Source organism: Staurois parvus, unplaced genomic scaffold, assembly GCF_062004578.1.
Source record: "Staurois parvus isolate SC_StPar_1 unplaced genomic scaffold, SC_StPar_1.0 ptg000132l, whole genome shotgun sequence".
NCBI classification, from domain to species: domain Eukaryota; kingdom Metazoa; phylum Chordata; class Amphibia; order Anura; family Ranidae; genus Staurois; species Staurois parvus.
Genome location: NW_028317928.1, coordinates 5,717,751 through 5,743,272, shown reverse-complemented (window position 1 = coordinate 5,743,272; position 25,522 = coordinate 5,717,751). Strand labels below are relative to the sequence as shown.

At 46.9% G+C, this 25,522-nt stretch overlaps 2 protein-coding genes across 2 annotated transcripts in view; both read left to right on the top strand.

The window, feature by feature from the left end:
- Window positions 1-25,522, top strand: part of LOC149466215 (uncharacterized) — a 475,763-nt gene that overhangs the window by 29,299 nt on the left and 420,942 nt on the right. The window lies entirely within an intron of this gene.
- On the top strand, window positions 7,667-23,742 carry LOC149466228 (uncharacterized). The gene is made up of 7 exons (XM_089672679.1): window positions 7,667-7,741; window positions 8,118-8,238; window positions 17,578-17,739; window positions 17,826-17,916; window positions 18,026-18,213; window positions 18,297-18,399; window positions 19,889-23,742. The coding sequence occupies exons 2-7, from the start codon at window positions 8,128-8,130 to the stop codon at window positions 20,521-20,523; spliced, it is 1,290 nt and encodes a 429-aa protein (XP_089528805.1). The 5' UTR covers window positions 7,667-7,741; window positions 8,118-8,127; the 3' UTR covers window positions 20,524-23,742.

Below are 25,522 nucleotides of genomic sequence, written 5' to 3'. Positions count from 1 at the left end.
TTGACAATCGGCCGAACAAGTCATAACGTTCACACCATATAACAGGCGGAACTTCAGTTCCTTCCAGGTCACGGCTCATGCGCATATTTTTTTCGGAAAAAATGATCGTACAATTTAACCATCATTGAGTCGAAAATCGGTAGTTTTTCACAAATTTTCCAACCTGCCCGATCATCGGAAAGGGGAGGTACCATGAAAATTGGCCGGTGCCATTGACCCACTAACAGAGCGAATATCGGCTGATTATTCTTAGGTCCGATTTTCGGACGAAAAATCGCGACCCATGTATACTTTCCTGGACAGTTCTTTATTTCTCTTCCTGAAAGACAAACCAGATATTCCTTTTAGTACCAGGCTATACGGGTATTATAAAAGTGCAAATGAAGGTTTCATATCCCTCTGACAAGTTCTAGGACAGCGTTTCTCAACCTTTTGTTAGGCATGGCAGCCTCTAAAAATATGCAAAATCCCGAGGCACCCCAGTCTAAAACGTAAAAAAAAAAAAAAAATTTAAATGTTGCTTATCAATAGGAAATCTGAGCATGGGACAATGCACACATACCTGCCTTGATTACATTAACTTCCCATCAGAAGCCCCCCTTTACAACAGAGTCCTCCCGTTCTCGTCAGAGGCCCCCATCATATCAGATGTCCCCCTTTCGCATCAGAAACCCCAATCACATTAGAGTCCCCCTACTATAGATTAGAGGTTTCCCTATATATACTGTATATGAGAGTCCTTCTTCACAGTCTATTCATAACACCAGAGTCCCCCCATCACAGAGCTCCCCAATCACACAGTCCCCCAATCACAGAGATCCCAATCACACAGTTCCACAATCACACAGTCCCCCCATCACAGAGATCCCAATCACACAGTCCCCCATCACAGAGATCACAATCACACAGTCCCCCCATAACAGAGATCACAATCACACAGTCCCCCCATCACAGAGCCCCCCAATCACACAGTCCACCCATCACAGAGATCACAATCACACAGTCCACCCATCACAGAGCCCCCCAATCACACAGTCCCCCATCACAGAGCCCCCCAATAACACAGTCCCCCCATCACAGAGATCACAATCACACAGTCCCCCCATCACAGAGCTCCCCAATCACACACTCCCCCATCACAGAGACTCCAATCACACAGTCCCCCCCATCACAGAGACTCCAATCACACAGTCCCCCATCACAGAGCTCCACAATCACACAGTCCCCCCATCACAGAGCTCCCCAATCACACAGTCCCCCCATCACAGAGCTCCCCAATCACACAGTCCCCCCATCACAGAGCTCCCCAATCACACAGTCCCCCCATCACAGAGCTCCCCAATCACACAGTCCCCCCATCACAGAGACACCAATCACAGTCCCCCCATCACAGAGCTCCCCAATCACACAGTCCCCCATCACAGAGCTCCCCAATCACACAGTCCCCCCATCACAGAGCTCCCCAATCACACAGTCCCCCAATCACAGAGCTCCCCAGTCACACAGTCTTTCCATCACAGAGCCCCCAATCACAGTCCCCCCATCACAGAACTCCCCATCACAGAGCTCCCCAATCACACAGTCCCCCCATCACAGAGCTCCCCAATCACACAGTCCCCCAATCACGGAGCTCCCCAGTCACACAGTCTTTCCATCACAGAGCCCCCCAATCACAGTCCCCCCATGACAACTCCCCAATCACACAGTCCCCCCATCACACAGTCCCTCCATCACAGAGCCCCCCAATCACACAGTCTTTCCATCACAGAGCCCCCAATCACAGTCCCCCCATCACAGAGCTCCCACACCACAGAGACCCCCATCACAGAGACCCCCAATCACACAGTCCCCCCATCATATAGCCCACCAATCACACAGTCTTTCCATCACAGCCCCCTCCCCCCCAATCACACAGTCCCTCCATCCTTGAACCCCCAATCACAAAGTCCCTCTATCACAGAGCCCCCAATCCTCAGTCCCTCCATCACAGGGACCTCCAGTCACAGAGTCCCTCCATCCCTGAGTTCCCAATCACACAGTCCCCGATCACAGAGCCCACAATCACACAGTCCTTCCATCATAGAACCCCCCCAATCATACAGTCCTTCCATCACAGAGCACCCCAATCACATGGTCCCTCTACCACAAAGCCCCCCCCCCCATCACATAGTCCCTCCATCCCTGAGTCCCCAATCACACAGTCCCTCCACTACCCTCAGTCACACAGTTCTTCCATCAGAGAGCCCCCCCCAATCACACATTTCCTCCATCCCTGAGCCCCCAACCACACAGTCCCTCTACCACAGAGCCCCCCAATCAAAAAGTCCTTTTTTATCAAAGTGCCCCCCAATCACACAGTCCCTCCATCCTTGAACCTCCAATTACAAAGTACCTCCACCAAAGAGCCATCCTCCAATCACACACTTTACAGGAGAGCTCTACCTTTTGACAGTAGAGCAGCAAAGGGCGAGAGGTGGAGCAGGTGAGGAGGAGATGGACTTCCATCCTCCCGAAATTCTCTCCCTGCCTGCTTTAAATCAGCATTGTGTTGCCGTGGTGTGGGCAGGCTGACCACCAATACTATAGCAACGAATAATGCCTTGCATCCTGGTCCTAGAGTGTCATCAGTCGTTATGATGGTGGTGGCCAGCTGGTCCATACCATGGTAACTGATTACACTGATCCAGAGAAAACTAGGTCCTGTGCTTGTGGCACCTAAGAGGAACCGAAATGGAACCCTGATTGTGAAACCGTGGTTAAGGATAATTGACTCATTTTTCACGGGCATAATTGTGAACGCATTTTAGCTTAATTCTGTTTCCCTTAAATGCATCCCTAAAGAGCACCATCTGCTCTCCCCGGACCCTGCATTCACTATATCGGGTCTCCCCGGACCCTGCATTCCCTATATCCGCTCTCCCCGGACCCTGCATTCACTATATCGGGTCTCCCCGGACCCTGCATTCACTATATCTGCTCTCCCCGGACCCTGCATTCACTATATCGGGTCTCCCTGGACCCTGCATTCACTATATCTGCTCTCCCCGGACCCTGCATTCACTATATTGGGTCTGCCCGGACCCTGCATTCACTATATCCGCTCTCCCCGGACCCTGCATTCCCTATATCCGCTCTCCCCGGACCCCGCATTCACTATATCTGGTCTCCCCGGACCCTGCATTCACTATATCCGCGCTCCCCAGACCCCGCATTCACTATATCTGGTCTCCCCGGACCCTGCATTCACTATATCCCCTCTGCCCAGACCCCGCATTCACTATATCTGGTCTCCCCGGACCCCGCATTCCCTATATCCGCTCTCCCCGCACCCTGCATTCACTATATTCGCTCTCCCCGGACCCCGCATTCCCTATATCCGCTCTCCCCGCACCCTGCATTCACTATATCCGCTCTCCCTGGACCCTGCATTCACTGTATCCGCTCTCCCCAGACCCTGCATTCACTATATCCGCTCTCCCCGGACCCTGCATTTACTATATCCGGTCTTCCTAGACCCGCATTCACTATATCCGCTCTCCCCAGACCCTGCATTCACTATATCCGCTCTCCCCGGATCCTGCATTCACTATATCGGGTCTACCCTGATCCTGCACTCACTATATCCGCTCTCCCACACCCTGCATTCACTATATCCGCTCCCCCCGGATCCTGCATTCACTATAACGGGTCTACCCGGACTCTGCATTCACTATTTTGGGTCTCCCCAGACCCTGAATTCACTATATCCCCTCTGCCCGGACCCTGCATTCACTATATCCGCTCTCCCCAGATCCTGCATTCACTATATCGGGTCTACCCGGATCCTGCATTCACTATATCCGCTCTCCCCGGACTCTGCATTCACTATTTCGGGTCTTCCAGACCCTGAATTCACTATATCCCCTCTGTCCGGACCCTGCATTCACTATATCTGCTCTGCCCGGACCCTGCATTCACATCTGCTCTCCCCGGACTCTGCATTCACTATATCCGCTTTCCCTGGACCCTGCATTCACTATATCCGCTCTCCCCGGACCCCGCATTCACTATATCCGCTCTTCCCGGACCCCGCATTCACTATATCCGGTCTCCGCGGACCCCGCATTCACTATATCCGGTCTCCCCGGACCCTGCATTCACTATATCCACTCTCCCCGGACCCTGCATTCACTATATCCGCTCTCCCCGGACCCTGCATTCACTATATCCGCTCTCCCCGGACCCATCATTCACTATATCCGCTCAGCAGCCTGAATTTTCTGGAGGCCAAGTTTCTTTTGCGACAAGTTTCCATTAAGCATCTTCTGAACAAAGTTACAAGGAGACATTATTATAGTAGTGACAACATCAGAAGGTAACTTTTGGGTTGACACCCGGAGAAAATGGTGATATCTTACTGCCACCACGTTACTAAAAACAGTTGTGAAAGTGAAAGACTTGAAGTGGTTAAAGGTGATATTATAAATGGCCAAGAACAGCAATTGCACATCTACAATGCGGCATGAGAGGTTTGGGTCTGAAGGACGGGTAGGTGGCAGCACCTGAGTGCAAGTCAAAGCAAAGCTCTACAAACAGTCAGAACCTTACAATGAAGTAAAACCTAAACGTTTCAATCCCTGTGCTTTATGTAGAGCACATGTCATTTAGAAGATCACATGACCCCCCCCCCCATTTTGTCAACAGCCATTGCTAGGACCCCCTTCTCTTCCCTTTAATAAAATGAAGACATTACGATTCTTATTATTATCCACTTGAAGACCGCAATGCATTGAAGTTTTCAAGTCATTTACAGGGGTTATGGCTAAAGAAATCAGCCACAACCCCAGTATTTTTTTTTTCTGTTTAAATCGGTCCTAGTGGCTCTTCATCCACCAGTTTGCTTTCCATAGCGGAGGGAGGGGACGCCCCCCCCACAATGTTTCTTGAGGTTACCATTAAAACAGGTGCGCCCAAGAAACGATCCAACGCAGCGGATGGCTAAAGATGGAGGTGATGGGAGACTCTATGGTTTCTGATTGCCTCTATCATGATGGAGGACCAGAATGAAATTATAGAGGAGGGAGGGGACACACCTCGTGGTGGGAGGGTCGCCCCCACGGTGGGAGGGGATGCCCCCCCACGTGGTGGGAGGGGACCCCCCCGGGAGGGGACCCCCCCCCCCACGGTGTTTCTTGGGCTTACCATTAAAACAGGTGCGCCCAAGAAACGATCCAACGCGGCGGCTGGCTAAAGATAGAGGTGATGAGAGACTCAATGGTTCTCTGATCTCCTCTATCATGATGGAGGACAAGAGTGACGTTATAGAGGAGGGAGGGGACGCACCCCACCGTGGGAGGGGACACCCCCCCCCACAGTGTTTCTTGGGCTTACCATTAAAACAGGTGCGCCCAAGAAACGATCCGACAATGCGGCAGGCTAAAGATGGAGGTGATGAGAGACTCTATGGTTCTCTGATCGTCTTTATCATGATGGAAGACCAGAGTGATGTTATAGCAGAGGGAGGTCACGCCCCCCGGTGATGGGAGGGGACGCCCCCTATGGTGTTTCTCGGGTTTACCATTAAAACAGGTGCGCCCAAAAAACGATCCAACTGTGCATCTGGCTAAAGATGGAGGTGATAAGAAACTCTATGGTTCTCTGATCGCCTCTATCATGATGGAGGACCAGAGTGATGTTATATCGGAGGGAGGGGACACCCACCCGCAGTGTTTCTTAGGCTTACCATTAAAACAGGTGCGCCCAAGAAATGATCCAACGGCTGCAGCTGGCTAAAGATGGAGGTGATCGGAGACTCTATGGTTCTTTGATCGCCTCTATCATGATGGAGGCCCAGAGTGACATTATAGCAGAGGGAGGAGACGCCCCCCCGTGATGGGAGGGGGCGTCCCCCGTGGTGTTTCTCGGGTTTACCATTAAAACAGGTGCGCCCAAAAAACGATCCAACTGTGCGTCTGGCTAAAGATGGAGGTGATGAGAAACTCTATGGTTCTCTGATCGCCTCTATCATGATTGAGGACCAGAGTGACGTTATGACATCACCTCCGGTCGGCGGCGGATGTAAACAATTTTCTTTTCTAAAGCAAAACTTTAAAATAATTTTTTTGGGGATCTTTTCCTTTTGAAAGGCAAAGGAAAGATGTGGGGTCTTGTCTTTTTTTTTAATCCAGATCTCTCCTTAAAGAGGACCTGTCATGCATATATCTATTACAAGGGATTTATTATTTATTTCAGGTACTTATATAGCACCGTCAATTTATGCAGCACTTTATATATATATTGTACATTCCCATCAATCAGTCCCTAACCCTCAAAGGGTGTACAATCTAAGGTCCCTAACTCACATTCATACACATATTAGGGCCAATTTAGACAGGAGCCAATTAACCTACTAGCATGTCTTTGGAGTGTGGGAGGAAACCGGAGTACCCGGAGGAAACCCACACAGGCACAGGGAGAACATGCAAACTCCAGGCAGGTGGTGCCGTGGTTGGGATTCAAACCAACGATCCTAGTACTGGCGGGCGGAAGTGCTAACCATTTAGCCACTGTGCTGCTGGGATGTTAACATTACTTGTAATAGGAATAAAAGTGATAAAAAAAAACAAAAGGGACAGAGCAAACAAAAAAAAAAATGTAAAGCACCCCCATCCCTTTGTGCTCGTGCGCAGAAGTGAACGCATACGTAAATCACGCATGCATATATAAATGGTGTTCCCAGCACACATGTGACATATTGCTGCAAACATCAGAGCGAGACCAATAATTTTAACACTAGACCTCCTCTGTAACTCTAAACAGGTTATGACTAAAGCTTGTTCAGCCGAAACACGTTAACTTTTGTTCCTGTGTTCTTTTCAATAAAACAAAGATTTTAGCACAATGGCGGTAGTGCGGATCAATTTCATTTACCTATAAACAGGTAACCTGTAACAATTTTTAAAGCGTCGCCTTTTTAAGATTTTTAAGTACCGTAGTTTGTTACCATTCCACATGTGCGCACAATTTTAAAGCACAACGTGTTTGGTATTTATTTACTGTGCGTAACATCCTCTGTCAAAGTTTACAAAAAAATTGGGGTATATATTTTTTGTTTTTTTTTAATTCGCTAAAGTGTAACTTTTCCAAAAAAATTGCGTTTGCATACAAAATTGCAACATCCACCATTTCATTCTCTATGGTCTTTGCTAAAAAAATATATATACGACTGGAGGTTGTAGATAATTTTGTAGCAAAAAAATACATATTTAAGCTTGCAAAATTTCCCAAAAATGCTTGGTATTCAAGTAGTTATTATTATTATTATTGCCTCCTTCTCACTTTCCAGGCTACCATGAGGATTAGCTACTTCTAGGCCACAACTGTGGACTACAACAAAATGGCGGCCCTGCTTCCACCTAGTACAGAAAACTGTACAGTATCAAATTATATATCTACATAAAACAAATAAAAAAGGCTCATTGCAGATTCCATTAGTGTATGATTAGCTACGATTTTTAAAGATGATTTGGTTTGGCTGCAGGCTACGATAAAATGGCCGCCGCCCCTCCTACACCGAGGGCCCGCCCTCCATCGGCAGCTTCCAATCACTTCCCTGGTCGCCGCCATGGTAACCAAGAAGCAACAGGGCGGCGGTGGAACGCACACAGCAGAAGTGCTGGAGCCACAGGGCGGAAGTGAGCAAAGTGTTTCCGGTATTGATAATACAGAGGAGAAAGGCAGCTTCTCAGGACTGAGTAACGTTGTAAGCTTGCTGTATATTTATTATTATTTATCTGTTTATAGGCTTTGTTTAAAATAACAAAATACAAAAATACCTGACATTTTGTATACATATAAGGGAGGATGCTTAGCCTCACTGCTGAAAAAACTGTAGAGATAAAATCAATTAGCTGCCCAGATAGTCTGATGTGTTCAGTGAGCCGGAGTTCAGCAGGAAGCTGAGTATGTACTGTATAGATATGGCTGTACATAAAGAATTAGGAGGCGTACATAGAAACCAGGCTTGTATATGGGTCGTGTGGGGGGATCGGACCATCAATATGGAGCCAGCCATGAGCACATGCATGGCTAGACATTGCAGATCCCCCCTTTAACTTGTCACCTGGTCTTCTTTGCAGAGAGCTTGTCATGGTCAGTCCCTTCCCGGTGTCCTCACTGCGGATGGAGAAGCAGCAGAGTCAGATGACCGAGAGGATGTTAAATCTCACCCTGGAGATCATCTACCTGCTGACTGGAGAGGTGAGGAGGATTCTGGGAGGTCACATGACATCACTCCTATCTCTATTAATAAAACACAGACCTGACCAGATTGGTGAGGAGGATTCTGGGAGGTCACATGACATCCCTCTTACCTCTATTAATAAAACACAGACTGGAGAAGTGTGGAGGATTCTGGGAGGTCACATGACATGACTCTTATCTCTAATAATAAAACAGACCTGACCGGAGAGGTAAGGAGGATTCTGGGAGGTCACATGACATCACTCTTCTCTATTAATAAAACACAGACCTGACCAGAGAGGTGAGGAGGATTCTGGGAGGTCACATGACATCACTCCTATCTTTATTAATAAAACACGGACCTGACTGGAGAGGTGAGGAGGATTCTGGGAGGTCACATGACATCACTCTTCTCTCTTAATAAAACACAGACCTGACCGGAGAGGTGAGGAGGATTCTGGAAGGTCACATGACATCACTCTTATCTCTGTTAATAAAACACAGACCTGACCGGAGAGGTGAGGAGGATTCTTAGAGGTCACATGACATCACTCTTCTCTCTTAATAAAACACAGACCTGACCGGAGAGATGAGGAGGATTCTGGGAGGTCACATGATATCACTCCTATCTCTAGTAATAAAATACAGACCGGAGAAGTGTGGAGGATTCTGGGAGGTCACATGACATCACTCTGGTATTGGTCACATTCAGTTGGACCTGTTCTGTGATGTTGGGGATGATTTACCCAAGTGGCTTCCCCAGTTCAGATGAGCTTGCGTTGAGGCTGAACAGGAAAGAGTCAGAGGACCAAAAGGATCTTACCAGGGGCTGAAAAAAACCGAGTGTATCCCCTCCGTCCACAGGTGGGCAGATACACCATGCCTGTATGGATACCTACAAAGGGTGAAGAAGATGAAGCCATCATTCAGACCTTGAACCACCACTCTTCCCAGGGGTAGCTACACCATGCCAATATGGACTCCCACATCAGCTAAATAGGTCAAAGCCATTGGGGGGTGATTTACTAAAACTGAAGAGTCCAATATCTGGTGCATCTCTGCATAGAAACCAATCAGCTTCCAGGTTTTATAGACAAAGCCTAATAGAACAAACCAACGTTAGAAGCTGATTGGCTGCCATGCACAGCTGCACCAGATTTTGCACGCTCCAGTTTTAGTAAATCAACCCCATTGATTGAACCTTGTACGACTGCCTCTGACTCGGGGAAACTCCACCATGCCAGGATGGACACGTGAAGATACAAAGGAAGGTGCCCTTCTAAGAGCAGCTTCAACTCAGGAACATACAGTGTGACATCGCTAAGTGCTTGGTCACGATCCTAGCGTCTTTAGTTGTCAATACAGTACATCACATTGAGGACTACGTCAACAAGGTCTGCTGATTGACATCAGAGGCAAAAGAGGTGATGGTGTCCTACCTTGTCACATCCCTGGTATACCAACTGCAGAGGTCCACATTCCATGGACTGAGGAATCCACGTGAATTAGTGCTGAAACATCTTTAACATTACAGAACAAGTTCAATTGAATATGACTACTGCTGGCTATCTCCTGGCCAGGTAGGTAAGGATTCTGGGGTGGTCAGATGACATCTCCCTTTTGGACCTTTTGTAGAAGTGACGCATATTATTATTATTGTTATACAGGATTTATATAGTGCCAACAGTTTGCTCAGCGCTTTACAATATAAAGAGAGACAATACAGTTCAATACAAGAGGGACAGGAGGGCCCTGTTCCTTGGAGCTTACAATCTAAGAAGGAGGGGCTGGTGGTACAAAAGGTAATAACTGTGGGGGATGGACTGATAGGAGGAGTAGAAGTTTCCATTAGCTGAGGGCAGGATAGGCTTCCCTGAAGAGATAGGTTTTTAGAGATCACCTAAAAGTGAGCAGAGTAGGCGATAGTCTGATAGATTGGGGTGTAGAGTTCCAGGGGACAGGGTAGGCTCTGGAGAAGTCCCGAGATGAGCATGGGAGGAGGAGACAAAGGAGCTAGAGAGCAGGAGTTCGTGGGAGGAGCGGAGAGGACAGTTTGGGTGATATTTGGAGACAAGATCGGTGATGTAATTGGGGTCGGAGTTAGAAATGGTTTTATATGTTATTGTTAATGTTTTGAATTTTATTAGTTGGGCAATGGGAAGCCAGTGGAGGGATTGGCAGAGAGGGGTGGAGGACACTGAGTGGAGGCCAGTGGAGGGATTGGAAGAGAGGAGTGGAGGACACTGAATGGAGGCCAGTGGAGAGATTGGCAGAGAGGGATGGAGGACACTGAGTGGAGGCCAGTGGAGGGATTGGCAGAAAGGGATGAAGGACACTGAATGGAGGCCAGTGGAAGGATTGGAAGAGAGGGCTGGAGGACACTGAATCGGGGCCAGTGGAGGGATTGGCAGAGAGGGGTGGAGGACACTGAATGGAGGCCAGTGGAGGGATTGGAAGAGAGGGGTGGAGGACACTGAATGGGGGCCAGTGGAGGGATTGGAAGAGAGGGGTGGAGGCCAGTGAGGGATTGGCAGAGAGGGATGGAGGACACTGAATGGGGGCCAGTGGAGGGATTGGCAGAGATGGGTGGAGGACACTGAATGGGGGCCAGTGGAGGGATTGGCAGAGAGGGGTGGAGGACACTAAATGGAGGCCAGTGGAGGGATTGACAGAGAGGGATGGAGGACACTGAGTGGAGGCCAGTGGAGGGATTGGCAGAAAGGGGTGAAGGACACTGAATGGAGGCCAGAGAAGGATTGGAAGAGAGGGGTGGAGGACACTGAATGGGGGCCAGTGGAGGGATTGGAAGAGAGGGGTGGAGGCCAGTGAGGGATTGGCAGAGAGGGATGGAGGACACTGAGTGGAGGCCAGTGGAGGGATTGGAAGAGAGGAGTGGAGGACACTGAATGGAGGCCAGTGGAGAGATTGGCAGAGAGGGATGGAGGACACTGAGTGGAGGCCAGTGGAGGGATTGGCAGAAAGGGATGAAGGACACTGAATGGAGGCCAGTGGAAGGATTGGAAGAGAGGGCTGGAGGACACTGAGTGGAGGCCAGTGGAGGGATTGGTAGAGAGGGATGGCAGATACAGAATGGTTAGTAAGGTGGATGAGTCTGGCAGCAGCATTCATGATAGACTGAAGAGAGGATAGCCTGCGATGAGGTCAGCCAATGTGGAGGGAGTTACAATAGTCAAGGCGAGAGATAACAAGGGAGTGAATAAGTTGCTTAGTGGTTTCCGAGGTTAGGAACGGGCGTATCTTGGAGATGTTGCGGAGGTGAAGTCTACAAGATTTGGACAGTGATTGGATTTGGGGCTGAAAGGACAGATGGGAGTCTAGGATTACACCTAGTACTTTTTTTTTTAAGTCTGCGGAGGTGCGATAAAACGAAAAACCCGTAAGTTGACAAAAAACGTGCAAAACACAAACACAAAAAAAGTGCATTTAGGGGTGTGCTTTTAGTCCACCGCCCGAAGGGGTAGGACCTCTACCCATATCCCCTGGGGAGTCTCCTGACAGGGACTAAGGTTTCCACATGGTCCACCTAACCAAAAGGCCTGGCAGACCCCTTTCCTTGTGGCTAGCCGAAACCGACCACCGAGTACTAGGTCAGGGGGCTCTCCCGAAGAGAGACCCCCGCAGGGACAGGGGAGGAAGGAACCTAATGGCCACGCATCCTCCCCCTAGACTTCATGGCAGGCTCGAGGACCCACACCCTACCAACTAAGTGAGAAAAAAACACACACAAAAGTGAAAGGTGGCAAAAATATCTGTAAATTAATTGGTTTACATGAAAGTTTTGGCGTCTTCGAATGGTGGAATAGATACTGGAATTGTGTTTTTTTTTTAATACTAGTAATGGCGGCGACCAGTGACTTGTAGAGGAACTGCGGCGGGCATTCTGACACTGGGGAAGGATCTGACTGTCGGTGACATCCCCAGTGACACCAATACAGTGGTCAGTACTAATAAAAAGCACTGACACTGTACTAATGACACTGGGCAGGACAGGGTTAACATCTGGGACGATCAAAGGGTTAACTGTGTGCGTTTTGCTGTGTAAGCACACTACTATACAGAGCCATACAAAGCAGTGTGCAGATGCTGACAGGGGAGAGATCTGTGTTGTTTACATACATTACCAAAAGTTTGAGTATCTAGCTGCTCATCCCTAACATAGATACACATAGAAAACCCCCCTATGGGACTTTAATGCAGCAACCATAACACTACACATATATTCAAAAAACTTTTTTTTATAAATGTATGCTTTGTTACAGAAACATATTTGTGAAAGATACATAATCTTCAACCACTTCCAGTCCGGACACTTTCACCCCCTTCCTGTCCCGGCCACTTTTCAGCTTTCAGCGCTATCACACTTTGAATAACAATTGCGCGGTCATGCAACACTGAACCCATATGAATTTTTTAGCATTTTTTTGAGACAGATAAAACTTTATTTTGGTGGTATTTATTCACCACTGGGATTTTTATTTTTTTTTGCTATGTAAATGAAAAAGTCCAAAAATTTTGAAAAAAAGTGTTTTTCTTATACAATTTTGCAAATAAATAATATTTCATCATACATCTTTGCCAAAATTTATTCTGTTATCTTTTTAGTAAAAAAAAAAAAAATAACCCAAATTAGTTTATAACCAAAAATTATAATATTTAAACATTTTTTTTGTACATTTTTATTTCATTTTTTTATATTATTATTTATGGGTTTTTTTTTAACATACTGTCACCCTAGCAGTACAGTGTCACTATGGTGACACTGTACTACTTGTGGGGGGTGATGAAGATTTTTTTTTTTTTTTACACTGATTGCTTTTACACCCATAAAGGCTGTAAAAGCAATAATTTCTCCTTCTCTCTGGCTGCATTCTTGCAGCTATTGAGAACTACTGTGTGAGCTGTGATTGGTCACAGCTTGTCACATGGTACAAGGCTGTTGTGAATAGCCCTGTACCATGTGACCTCTGTGATCATTCACAGATTTCGCACGTAGTAAGCAATGATGTCAGAAGTGACATCTTGCGTACTACTCTGCATGTGGTCACTGATTGGCCAATCAGTGATCACATGATCGGGACCTCACACTGAGGTCCCGTACGACGATCGGTGTTCCACTGTGTCTGCAGGACACAGCGGGCACCGGATCGCGGTGCTGTGCACTCCCAGGGAGCGCGCACAAGCAGGGGGTGGGGAGGTTGTTTATAAACGGCAACCCGACCCTGCACTGCCACAACGGCTGGACGGGAGGTGGTTAAGAACATCTGCAAATACACTTCCTTCACAGAATGAGAAAGCTCCCAAAGGAAGGGAGAAAATTTCCCCGATGCGTTTCGATCATTCCACTTTTTTGATCTTCTTCGGGGGCATAAATACAAGAAGGATTTCTGAATAGACATATAGAAATGGATGGTAATATACATATGGATAATTAATCAACATTAATGTGATCACCATGATGATACTTCCAAAGGAACTAGGCAGATATTGATCAAAGCAGTTGTAAAATCGTGGCATCCTGTCAGGGCGGGGCTGTGGAACGGACAGGTAGGCCTAGTGGCAGGGTAACGCACTGGCTGACGACAACCACCACCAACAGACCGAAGTCCCTCAGGGCGCGGAGTCTAAGTCCCAGGCTGCCCTTCACCAGGGCCCCTGATGGTGGGGATGGACTTGACGCAGCCAGGAACCAGGTCGCGGCCCCCGAGACACCCCGGCTGCGGTAATGGCCGCCGCCAATGGCGTGTAGCTGGTGAGAATGACAATAGCGTAGTCAGGCAAGCTGGGTCGACAACAACGGGACAAAACGGTACAGAACAGTAGACAGAGAATCACAGGTCACGGGCCGGGTTCAGCAACGGAAGGTCAGATCGAAGGAAAACACAGAGAATGGTCTTAATCACAAGCCGAGTCAGAATACCAGAAGCGTCACGAGCGTATACACAGAGCTGTAGGAAGACAAAGACACAAGACACAAGTGCAAAGAGCATGTGCGGGCCACAGGCTTATATGTCATCAGCCACCCCCCTCTGGGGGATGGACCTCAGAGACCTGAAGGCATAAAAGGATTCCCACCATGCACAGCAGAATCCAAGATGGACACCAGCACATGGAGTAACAAAACCTCAGGGAAAAGGTAGGACCTTGACACATCCAGGGTGAGACTGCATCAACCGAAGCCTTAACGGCGCAGACCATCAAGAAGAACAAGTGTGGTCAATTATCCATCTCATCAAACTGACGGCAACTGGAGAATATCAAATCACCCTCTATGTCCCTCTGTAAACATCATAAAAAATGCAGCATAAATTAGATGCAACTATCCATTTCTATATGTGTATTCAGAAATCCTTCTTGTATTTATGCCCCCTGAAGAAGATCAAATAAGTGGAATGATCGAAACGAGTCGGGGAATTTTCTCCCTTCCTTTGGGAGCTTTTTCATTTTGTGAAGGAAGTGTTTTTGCAGTGATGTTCTTAAAGATTATGTATCTTTCACAAATGTGTTTCTGTAACAGCATACATTTTATAAAAAAAGTTTTTTTTTAATATACAGTCAGGTCCATAAATATTGGGACATCGACACAATTCTTACATTTTTGGCTCTATATACCACCACAATGGATTTGAAATGAAACAAACAAGATGTGCTTTAACTGCAGACTGTCAGCTTTAATTTGAGGGTATTTACATCAAAATCAGGTGAACGGTGTAGGAATTACAACAGTTTGCATATGTGCCTCCCACTTGGTAAGGGACCAAAAGTAATGGGACAGTTGGCTTCTCAGCTGTTCCATGGCCAGGTGTGTGTTATTCCCTCATTATCCCAATTACAATGAGCAGATAAAAGGTCCAGAGTTCATTTCAAGTGTGCTATTTGCATTTGGAATCTGCTGCTGTCAACTCTCAAGATGAGATCCAAAGAGCTGTCACTATCAGTGAAGCAAGCCATCATTAGGCTGAAAAAACAAAACAAACCCATCAGAGAGATAGCAAAAACATTAGGCGTGGCCAAAACAACTGTTTGGAACATTCTTAAAAAGAAGGAACGCACCGGTGAGCTCAGCAACACCAAAAGACCTGGAAGACCACGGAAAACAACTGTGGTGGATGACCGAAGAATTCTTTCCCTGGTGAAGAAAATAGCCTTCACAACAGTTGGCCAGATCAAGAACACTCTCCAGGAGGTAGGTGTATGTGTGTCAAAGTCAACAATCAAGAGAAGACTTCACCAGAGTGAATACAGAGGGTTCACCACAAGATGTAAACCATTGGTGAGCCTCAAAAACAGGAAGGCCAGATTAGAGTTTGCCAAACGACATCTAAAAAAGCCTTCACAGTTCTGGAACAACATTCTATGGACAGATGAGACCAAGATCAACTTGTACCAGAGTGATGGGAAGAGAAGAGTATGGAGAAGGAAAGGAACTGCTCATGATCCTAAGCATACCACCTCATCAGTGAAGCATGGTGGTGGTAGTGTCATGGCGTGGGCATGTATGGCTGCCAATGGAACTGGTTCTCTTGTATTTATTGATGATGTGACTGCTGACAAAAGCAGCAGGATGAATTCTGAAGTGTTTCGGGGCAATATTATCTGCTCATATTCAGCCAAATGCTTCAGAACTCATTGGACGCCGCTTCACAGTGCAGATGGATAATGACCCAAAGCATACTGCAAAAGCAACCAAAGAGTTTTTTAAGGGAAAGAAGTGGAATGTTATGCAATGGCCAAGTCAATCACCTGACCTGAATCTGATTGAGCATGCATTTCACTTGCTGAAGACAAAACTGAAGGGAAAATGCCCCAAGAACAAGCAGGAACTGAAGACAGTTGCAGTAGAGGCTTGGCAGAGCATCACCAGGGATGAAACCCAGCGTCTGGTGATGTCTATGCATTCCAGACTTCAGGCTGTAATTGACTGCAAAGGATTTGCAACCAAGTATTAAAAAGTGAAAGTTTGATTTATGATTATTATACTGTCCCATTACTTTTGGTCCCTTAACAAGTGGGAGGCACATATGCAAACTGTTGTAATTCCTACACCGTTCACCTGATTTGGATGTAAATACCCTCAAATTAAAGATGACAGTCTGCAGTTAAAGCACATCTTGTTCATTTCATTTCAAATCCATTGTGGTGGTGTATAGAGCCAAAATGTTAGAATTGTGTTGATGTCCCAATATTTATGGACCTGACTGTATGTGTACTGTTATGATTGCTGCATTAAAGTCCCATAGGGGGGTTTTCCATGTGTCTTGTTTACATACAGACCTCTCCCCCGCCAGTGATACTCGGCGATCGCCGGGTGGTGGTGGGGAATCACTGGCCGGGACCCGGTGATTGACAGCTGAAGCTGCCAATGGTACTTGGAAATGCAAAATCACGTATATATACATGTGAATTTGCGCAGCCCTGCCGCCCTGTAGCAGTATTTTTGCTATAGGGCGGCAGGAAGGCAGTTAACATATGGGCGGCCCGTGGCTAAATGGTTAGCACTTCCGCCTGGCAGTACTAGGGTCGTTGGTTCAAATCCCAACCATGGCACCACCTGCCTGGAGATTGCATGTTCTCCCTGTGCCTGCGTGGGTTTCATCTCCGGTTTCCTCCCAACACTCCAAAGGCATGCTGGGAGGTTAATTTAATACATCAGTGGTTCATATAGCTCGGTGTAGAGCTATTCACCCTGAGGTCATCACAGAGGATCAGGGGGCGCTCTTTACGTCTGGAGGAAAAGAAATGTAATCTCCAAACATGGAAAGGTTTCTTCAGAGTAAGAGTTGTGAAAATGTGGAATAGACTCCCTCAAAAATTGGTACTGGCCAGCTACGTTGATTGCTGTAGGAAAGTCCTGGATTCTTTCTTGGATACACAGAATATAACTTGATACTAACATTTATAGGTAAAGTTGATCCAGGGAATATCTGATTGCCTCTCGGGGGATCAGGAAGGAATTTTTTTCCCCAGCAGGAGCAAATTGGATCATGCTTTGCTGGGTTTTTTTGCCTTCCTCTGGATCAACTGTGGGTATAGGATTATAACTTTTTTTTTTTAATGGTTGAACTGCATGGACTTTTGTCTTTTTTCAGCCAGACTAACTATGTAACTATGTAATTGGCTCCTGTCTAAGTTGGCCCTAATATCTGTATGTGAGTTAGGGACTTTAATTTGTACGCTCCTTGAGGGTTAGGGACTGATGTGAATGTATAATATAAATGTAAAGTGCTGCCTAAACTGACGGCTCTATATAAGTACCTGAAATAATAATAATAACAACATACTGAGGATGTTTTGTTCCCTTTGTATGATGGTATCAAATTGTTTCTCTCTTGATTATAGAATTATATCGCTTTCAAGTTATGTGATGGCTTGATTGCACCGAACCTGAAGAAGACCCAAAGCTCCTTCACAGATCAACCCCCTCCCCTAACACCCGAGAGAAACAATGACAAGAAAATTGAAGAAGTCACCCAGAAGATCGTTGAGCTGCTGACGGGAGAGGTGAGCGGTGCCGGGAATTCTGGGACATTCTTCAGTAACAGACAAGGGATGTGTCTGGATGGTGACTGTATCATTGTGTGTGTCAGGTTCCTATAAGGTGTCAGGATGTCAATGAAGAACGCAAGGATATGTACAAGGATGTCAAGATGGAGAAACGACTGTCCCTCACATCACCGGGTAAGAGGAGACTTTCATTTCTTGTATTGAGGATCCACCTAGATACACACATCCTCTGATAAAAAGAAATAGAAACAATGGATTCAGTCAGTGTGTGTGTTTCCTACAGATGGATCCAGTAATGGGAACCCACCAGAGAGATGTCCCAGCCCTCTGTATTCCCGGGACTCCACACAGGAACATCAGGTGATCCCTCAGGAGGATCAGGTAGATGGATCCAGTATTGGGAACCCACCAGAGATATATCCCCATCCTCTGTATTCCCGGGACTCCACACAGGAACATCAAAACTGTCAGGTAGATGTAACTATTATTTTTTAAATTTAAAAAAAATCTGAATTGATCAGAAACGGATAAATGGTGTCAATGTTTTCATCTAGGCAAACAGTGTTGTTGTAATTAAAGTTGAAAATGAAGAAGATCCATATGAGGGGGATGATGATCCATGTAAGGAGGAGGAGATCCCTCCAGAGATCAGCACAGGTGAGGAGTAAACACTAAATCCAGAGAAGAGTCCCAGATCCTCCTTGTTCAGTCACTACAACAATCTCTTCTTCTTCCCCTCCTCTGTCAGTAGACAGTAATGGGGGGACAGTATGGGCCCAGTGGGGGGGTCAGGTGCCATCAGCCTCTATTAGAATCCGGCTCTGCTCCTCACATCATGTCATTGAAACGTGACCAGTCTCCCCCCACACACACTCTCTGGGGTCTCTCATACAGGGGGCTTCACAGACCCCGGAGACACCAGAGACACCAAAGCTGAGGAGGAAGAAGAACATGTGAGCAAACAGCCAGCCATGGATGGTTTGAATCTTAGCTGGTTCTGCAGGGACCGGCCGAGAATCCATCCATGTATGAGCAGGCTGATGGTACTCAAGTCGACTGATGGATCGTCTTGGGTACAACCAGTATGTTGGATTTCTTGCATGTGATTATTCTCAGTGGCTATAACAGCTAGCGATAATCACTGTGTTCTCCCGGCAGGGACGGCTTGGCCCCCCCCCCTCCCATTAACACTGACTATGCTGATGGGACAATCAAGTGATTTTCTTTCCTCCAACCACGGGAAAATCACAGCATCTATGGCCTCCCCTAAGAGTCTAAGAAATTCTTTCAGAGCTCAGAACTAGTGTGCTTTAATGTCTATCTGTGACCCCATTAGGGAGATCTAGCTTCACTTCCTGTTCCTTTTCACATCAGGGCAGGAAATTGGGTGAGCTCTTGTCACAGGACATGAAGACATAGACAGTAAAATGAACCTGCCGTTGTTTTCTTTGTCGTTTTACTAAAAAAATGGGTTGTTGCAGTCTGCATCACCAGAGGAGATATTTCCCATCAGGCATCATCCTGTCTGGAAAGGAAGTGAGAGAATACCTCCCAAGTGGAGACATGGACTGCAATAAAAACATGACATGAATTCTAATGCTTTCACACTCTTTTCAAAACTTGTAAAAACATTTCACTTGATATTTAGAGATATGCTTGATATTATACATATAATATGAACAAAGCACATCCCACTATACTGTGTGCTTGTCTTAGACCAGAGTGTCATTTCTGTCTGCTGCCTCCTTCATCTGCTATCAGCATGAGTCACTTCTGACAAGTTTTCCTGACACCAAGAGAAAAAAGGTGACAGGAGAGGGACCTCCACCAGAGTGACAGCCTCAGCTCTGTTCCTGTGAACTGTGTGGAGGGATGGGTCTCTTCCCTCCAATCAGCTCCCAGAGCTCTCCTCATTGAGCTCTGTGGTAATTTCAGCTCTCTGCCCCCTTTTTTTTCCAAACTCCCAGACAAGCTTTATAAATTCAGCACTTTGAACGATGTAGAAAAGATAAGACTGTAGATAAACAGTTACAACTTATGGAGGAGGATTTGTTTTATCTCTGTGTATGAGGCCAGTCACTTCACTGGGGATATGTAAGGGTTTACAATCACTTAAAATATTATATTTTGTTCCTTTTTCCTTTAGATGTGCTTTACAGACAGTACAGCGTGGAGAAATGTTCCGGAACCTCTCCAGATAAGGAAGAAGATGACGATTTCTCTGCAGACTCCCCAGACGATCCTATCACCACAGATCCCCATCCGTCACCTCACAGTGCAGATCCCTTAGATCCCTCCACTCAAGAAGAGAGCCCTAGTGATCCCTCCCCTCATGTAACATTTCACACAGCCCATGGGATGTCGGAGACGTTCCCGTGCTCCAACTGCGGCATGTGCTTCACTCAGATAATGGCGCTCCTCGCACACAAGCGGACTCACATGGGAGAGGCGCTGCATCCTTGTCCTGAATGTGGTAAACAGTTCGCTCTGAAGAACGACCTCGTTAACCACCTTGCGAATCACGCCACCGATCAGCCGTACTCTTGCTCTTACTGCAGAAAACACTTCCTGAGTAAATCCCGCCTGGGCCGTCATGAAATTATTCACACGGGGCACAAGCCGCATTCCTGCTCCATGTGCGGGAAACGCTTCACGCAGAAGGCCAACCTGGCCCGCCACGAAAGGACTCACACAGGGGAAAAGCCTTTCACCTGTCTTGAGTGCGGAAAATGTTTCACAAGGAAAGCCACTTTGATCGAACACCAGTATCTGCATAGGTGAATACGCACCGTGGCTGGGACAGTGATGGGTATCTACATAGTTACATAGCTAGTCTGGCTGAAAAAAGACAAAAGTCCATCCAGTTCAACCATTAAAAAAAAAAAAGTTATAATCCTACACCCACAGTTGATCCAGAGGAAGGCAAAAAAAAACCCAGCAAAGCATGATCCAGTGTGCTCCTGCAGGGGAAAAAATTCCTTCCTGATCCCCCAAGAGGCAATCGGATATTCCCTGGATCAACTTTACTACATACGTGCCTGTGGCATGGCAGTGGCAAAGTGCTTTGTTATTGTATAACGTTTTGAAGTGATTTTGTTGAATCGGTCAAATCCCTGATGGACATGTCAGCGTTGGTTGAGGGTGCCATCGTGGATAATCCTGTGAAAGTAAAGAAGAACTGTTTATGAGTCCACCTGGTGTTTATGTCTTGAGGGAATAGAGGACAATTACCTTCAGGGCTGATCATATTGGAGTGGGATCTCCAGCAAGGTTGTTGAGACACCCTCAGTTGGGTCCAAAGGGCCTGCGAGGAGGTGAACCAGTGTCGGGATTGTGGTTGGAACACCTCACCAACCTGACCACCAAGGTCTATCTAGAGGTGGTGGATGACCTAATTTCCTGGAACCTTTCCAGAACTGAAACTCTAGCTTTGATTTGGCTGAGAAGTTATTGTGAATCTGTTTGGGCATTTTTAAATAACAGCTAGTGCCAAAAAACTTCTGTAAAAATGGTTTAATCTTCTGTAACGGAACCGGACCCCGACTGCACTAGGGTATTTCCATTAGACTCCCACTTGCCTGTCCGAACACAGATCCATGGACACCACTGCTGACCAAACAGGAAATAGACTGCTTTATTTTAACACAGATACAAGATATATACACAGGGCGGGGCAATACATTTAGTAACAGGAGACACACAGCAGACACCCCTCACCAAGCCTATACATAAACACATACATCCAATAATAGTTTGCTCCCAAACAAGACACACAATAGACCAATGGGATAACCACATGGCATTAAACAATGAACAACCCCCACACCCCACCTATACATGTCTACACAATATCAGGACATTCTACCCTGTACCCCTAACAGGCACAGGGTGACTTACACATAATGGGGATATGGGGAGCTGAGACAGGGGTCTCCCCACCTCTCCAAAGGGGGCTGTGTTCCATGGGCCCCCCACCCAAAGTCACTCCCGTCACATCTTCCTACTAAGGGCTTGATTTACCTGACCAATGGGAGCACCCTTTTGACCACTTAAGCATTCCTAATAAACAGGAGGGGGGCAGATGGGCAGGAATTAAGCCTCCTTAGTATCAACGTAAAACCAAGCACAGAGCATTTCCTGGCTAACAAAGGGCTTTTGCTTTTTAAAAAATAAAATGGTCAACTGAATCACAATCAAAGTGGTTCTAAAGGGTCAAGGTTTTTTTTTTTTACCTTCATGCATTCTATGCATGAAGGTAAAAAACCTGTTCAGCATCCCCCCCCCCCATGCCCCCTAATACTCACCTAAGCTCCTTCTCGATTCAGCGATGTGCACTGGAGTCTCGGCTATCCCATCATTGGCTGTGACATTAGCTCCCACTGCTGTCAATCACAGCCAGTGAGCCAATGAGAATAGGGGGGGAGGGGCCGAGCCACAGCTCCATGAAGCAGCGGGTGCCCCCATAGCAAGCTGCTTGCTGTGGGGACACCTGACAGGAGGGAGGGGCCAGGAGAGCCTGCAAGGGACCTGAGAAGAGGAGGATCTGGGCTGCTATGTGCAAAACCACTGCATACAGCAGGTAAATATAGAAAAGTTTGTTATTTTTTGTTAAAAAATAATAAACCTTTAGAATCGCTTTAAGAGAACCTGTCTTGGTCTTCAATTAAAAAATGCCCGAATGTACGCACCTTATGGTGCCTCCAAGTACCTATGTTGGTTTCATGTCTGTCCCTGTGAAGGCTCCTTGCATCTTAAACCCAAGCTGTTTATAGGGCCTCGAGTTTTGCCTGAGCCAAGATGAAGCCTTACCCGTTCCTGGCACTAAGCCCCATCACTTTTATTCAGCGTTTAAATGCCAGAGGCTTGACAGCTGGGTTTGGACTTAGTAGGAGAGTAGGGCTTGATCTTGACTTCAGCATAAATCAAGACCGTCTGTACATCCTGGGTGTAAGCCACGGCCTTATTTACACTCTGGACATAAGTCAAGGCCCCCATATACAACCTGCATGTAAGTCAAGGCCCCATTTACAGCCTGCATGTATGTTATGGCCCCCTGTACAACCTGGATGTAGGTCAAGGCCCTATGTACAACCAAGGTGTAGGTCAAGGTCCCATGTACAGCATGGGTTTAGGTCAAGTCCCCATGTACAGCTTGGGTGTAGATCAAGGCCCCATGTACAGCCTCGGTGTAGGTCAAGGCCCCATGTACAGTCCGGGAGTAGGTCGAGGCCCCATGTACAGCCTGGGTGTAGGTCGAGGCCCCATGTACAGCCCGGGTGTAGGTCGAGGCCCCATGTACAGCCCGGGTGTAGGTCGAGGCCCCATGTACAGCCAAGGTGTAGGTCGAGGTCCCATGTACATCCTGGGTTTAGGTCGAGGTCCCATGTACAGCCTGGGTTTAGGTCGAGGCCCCATGTACAGCCGGGTTTAGGTCGAGGTCCCATGTACAGCCTGGGTTTAGGTCGAGGCCCCATGTACAGCCCGGGTGTAGGTCAAGGCCCCATGTACAGCCCGGGTGTAGGTCAAGGCCCCATGTACAGCCTGGGTGTAGGTCAAGGCCCCATGTACAGCCTGGGTGTAGGTCAAGGCCCCATGTACAGCCTGGGTGTAAGTCTTTGCCTAGTGTACATCCATGACGTAAGTTAAGGCCCCATATACAGCTTAGGAGGGGTACTCTACAGAGGTTGATTGAATGACTGACACCACAAGGTATCTGCATGTCAGATTATTTCCTTGGTTTATTGAAAACAATTGTTCATACAAATTATACTTATCAAGCCAATACAGTGGCAAAGTACTATGCAGCAAATAGTGTATACAAAGGGAATTGTTACAGCGCTGTTCTTTACTTTAGATACATTTTAGGCTAAGCCGGGTTCACCTTGAAGTGAAACTTCATGCTATATATTTTTTTTTCTAGTTTGGGTGGTGTGAAAAGTTCTGAACCCCTGTCTAGTTTTTTTTGCTGTCTGTGTCCCTATTAAAGAAGACTTCTTTTTCTAGGTGACCATTACTACCATTGGAAAAGAAAGCTAAGGTAGTTCCAACATTTTGGTTGTCACCAAAGCAGGAGCAGAGGGGAAACCTTCCAGTTGTGGTGACAACTATGAAAGATGGGATTTCCCCTCATATTAGGGAACTTACACTCAATTCCTATGTATTAGAGACAGGAAATAAAGACAGCAATATACACCTGGCAGAGGTGTTCACCCTTTCCCACTTCAAATCTGTCCAATGGATAATTGCAATAATGACCCAACCAAAGTATCCTACCACCAATAGTGGGGAAAAATGCCTTGGGTATAGCCAGCATAATGGCGGGATATTACCAGGTCCTCCAAAGTCTTGCTTAGATTGATGAGTGTTTCTAAATCTGTTGAGATGTGGTATAAATGATAGATAATAGAAATCTTCAATCCCTCTTCTCTGGTGAGCTTTTGCCTATGGTAGAACTTTTAAAGACGATTGGTAATGCTGTTGGTAATTCTCTACATGGCCTTGCTTTGATCCCAATACTTGTTTCTTTAGGCCTTTTAGAGTCAGGTATCACAGACAGGGGTCGACCGTGAGACTGACCAGGAGACTAGAGGAGGGCATGTGGTGTCATGGGGCGACACAGAATGCTTAGGGTGCACTGGAGTCACAGGGCTCATGGGGTGACACAGGATGCTCAATCTGGTTGGGGTTACAGATGGAGACAAGATGCTCAAGGTTTTCTGGAAACACGGTGTGAACCTGCATGCTCTGGAATCACAGCGGTCAAGGGGTGACTAAGGCCCAGCCATACATGGGTCGAAATTTGACCGATTTTTCTTCCGAAAATCGGACCTAAGAATAATCGGCCGATTTTCGCTCTGTTAGTGGGTCAATAGCACTGGCCAATTTTCACTTTTCGGTGATTGGGCATGTTGGAAAATTTGTGAAAAACGACCGGTTTTCGACTCGATGGTCAAATCGTACGATCATTTTTCCCAAAAGAATATGCACATGAGCTGTGACCTGGAAGGAACAGAAGTTTCACCTGTTATATGGGGTGAACTTTTTTGACTTGGCGATTTTCTAAATCATTGATGGTACCATTGGATTAACGAGCAAGTGACGTTTTCAATTTTCGGATGAAAAATTGTTCGGAATTCGAACCATGTATGGCCTGCATAAAGGTGCACTGGAGCAACAGAATGGCTAAGGATGCTCAGGGAGCTCTGGAGTGACAGGGGACACAGGAGCACACAGAGCTCAATAGAGACACAGGAGATGCTGCAGCAAGGAGCTTGGCTTTGGAGTAGCTTGAATGCTGAGCTAAGCATTGCTTGTGCTCTCAACCAAACTGTCAAAGCATCAAATGTCTGGTGCCATAACTGATCACATGTGCAGCACCATGGCAAGTGCAAATCAAACCAAGATGGCTGCTTCCTTGTTTGAAAAGGATAGAAGGGTTTAGTTCTGCTTTATAGGCTGTGCCACTCAGAAGGGCTGTCTCCTTATTGGCTGTGGTGCTGACACAGTAGGTCAGCCTTTTCAACACAGAGGAACCCTTGAAATAACCTTCTGGTTTCAGGGAACCCCTACTAAAAATGACTGTATCTACAACTCATGATACATCAGTGTGATGGTCAGTGGGAAGAATGCTCCTCACACTTGTGGTCAGTGGGAAGAATGCTCCTCACACTTGTGGTCATTGGGAAGAACACTCCTCACACTTGTGGTCATTGGGAAGAATGCTCCTCACACTCGTGGCCATTGGGAATAAACGCTCCTTACACTTGTGGTCATTGGGAAG

Coding starts and splice junctions, on each gene's coding strand:
- LOC149466228 (XM_089672679.1), top strand. CDS start 8,128: ATGGTCAGTCCCTTCCCGGTGTCCTCACTGCGGATGGAGAAGCAGCAG. Junction 18,214..18,296: donor AGGAACATCAAAACTGTCAG/GTAGATGTAACT, acceptor GTTTTCATCTAG/GCAAACAGTGTTGTTGTAAT. Junction 18,400..19,888: donor CCCTCCAGAGATCAGCACAG/GTGAGGAGTAAA, acceptor TTTTTCCTTTAG/ATGTGCTTTACAGACAGTAC.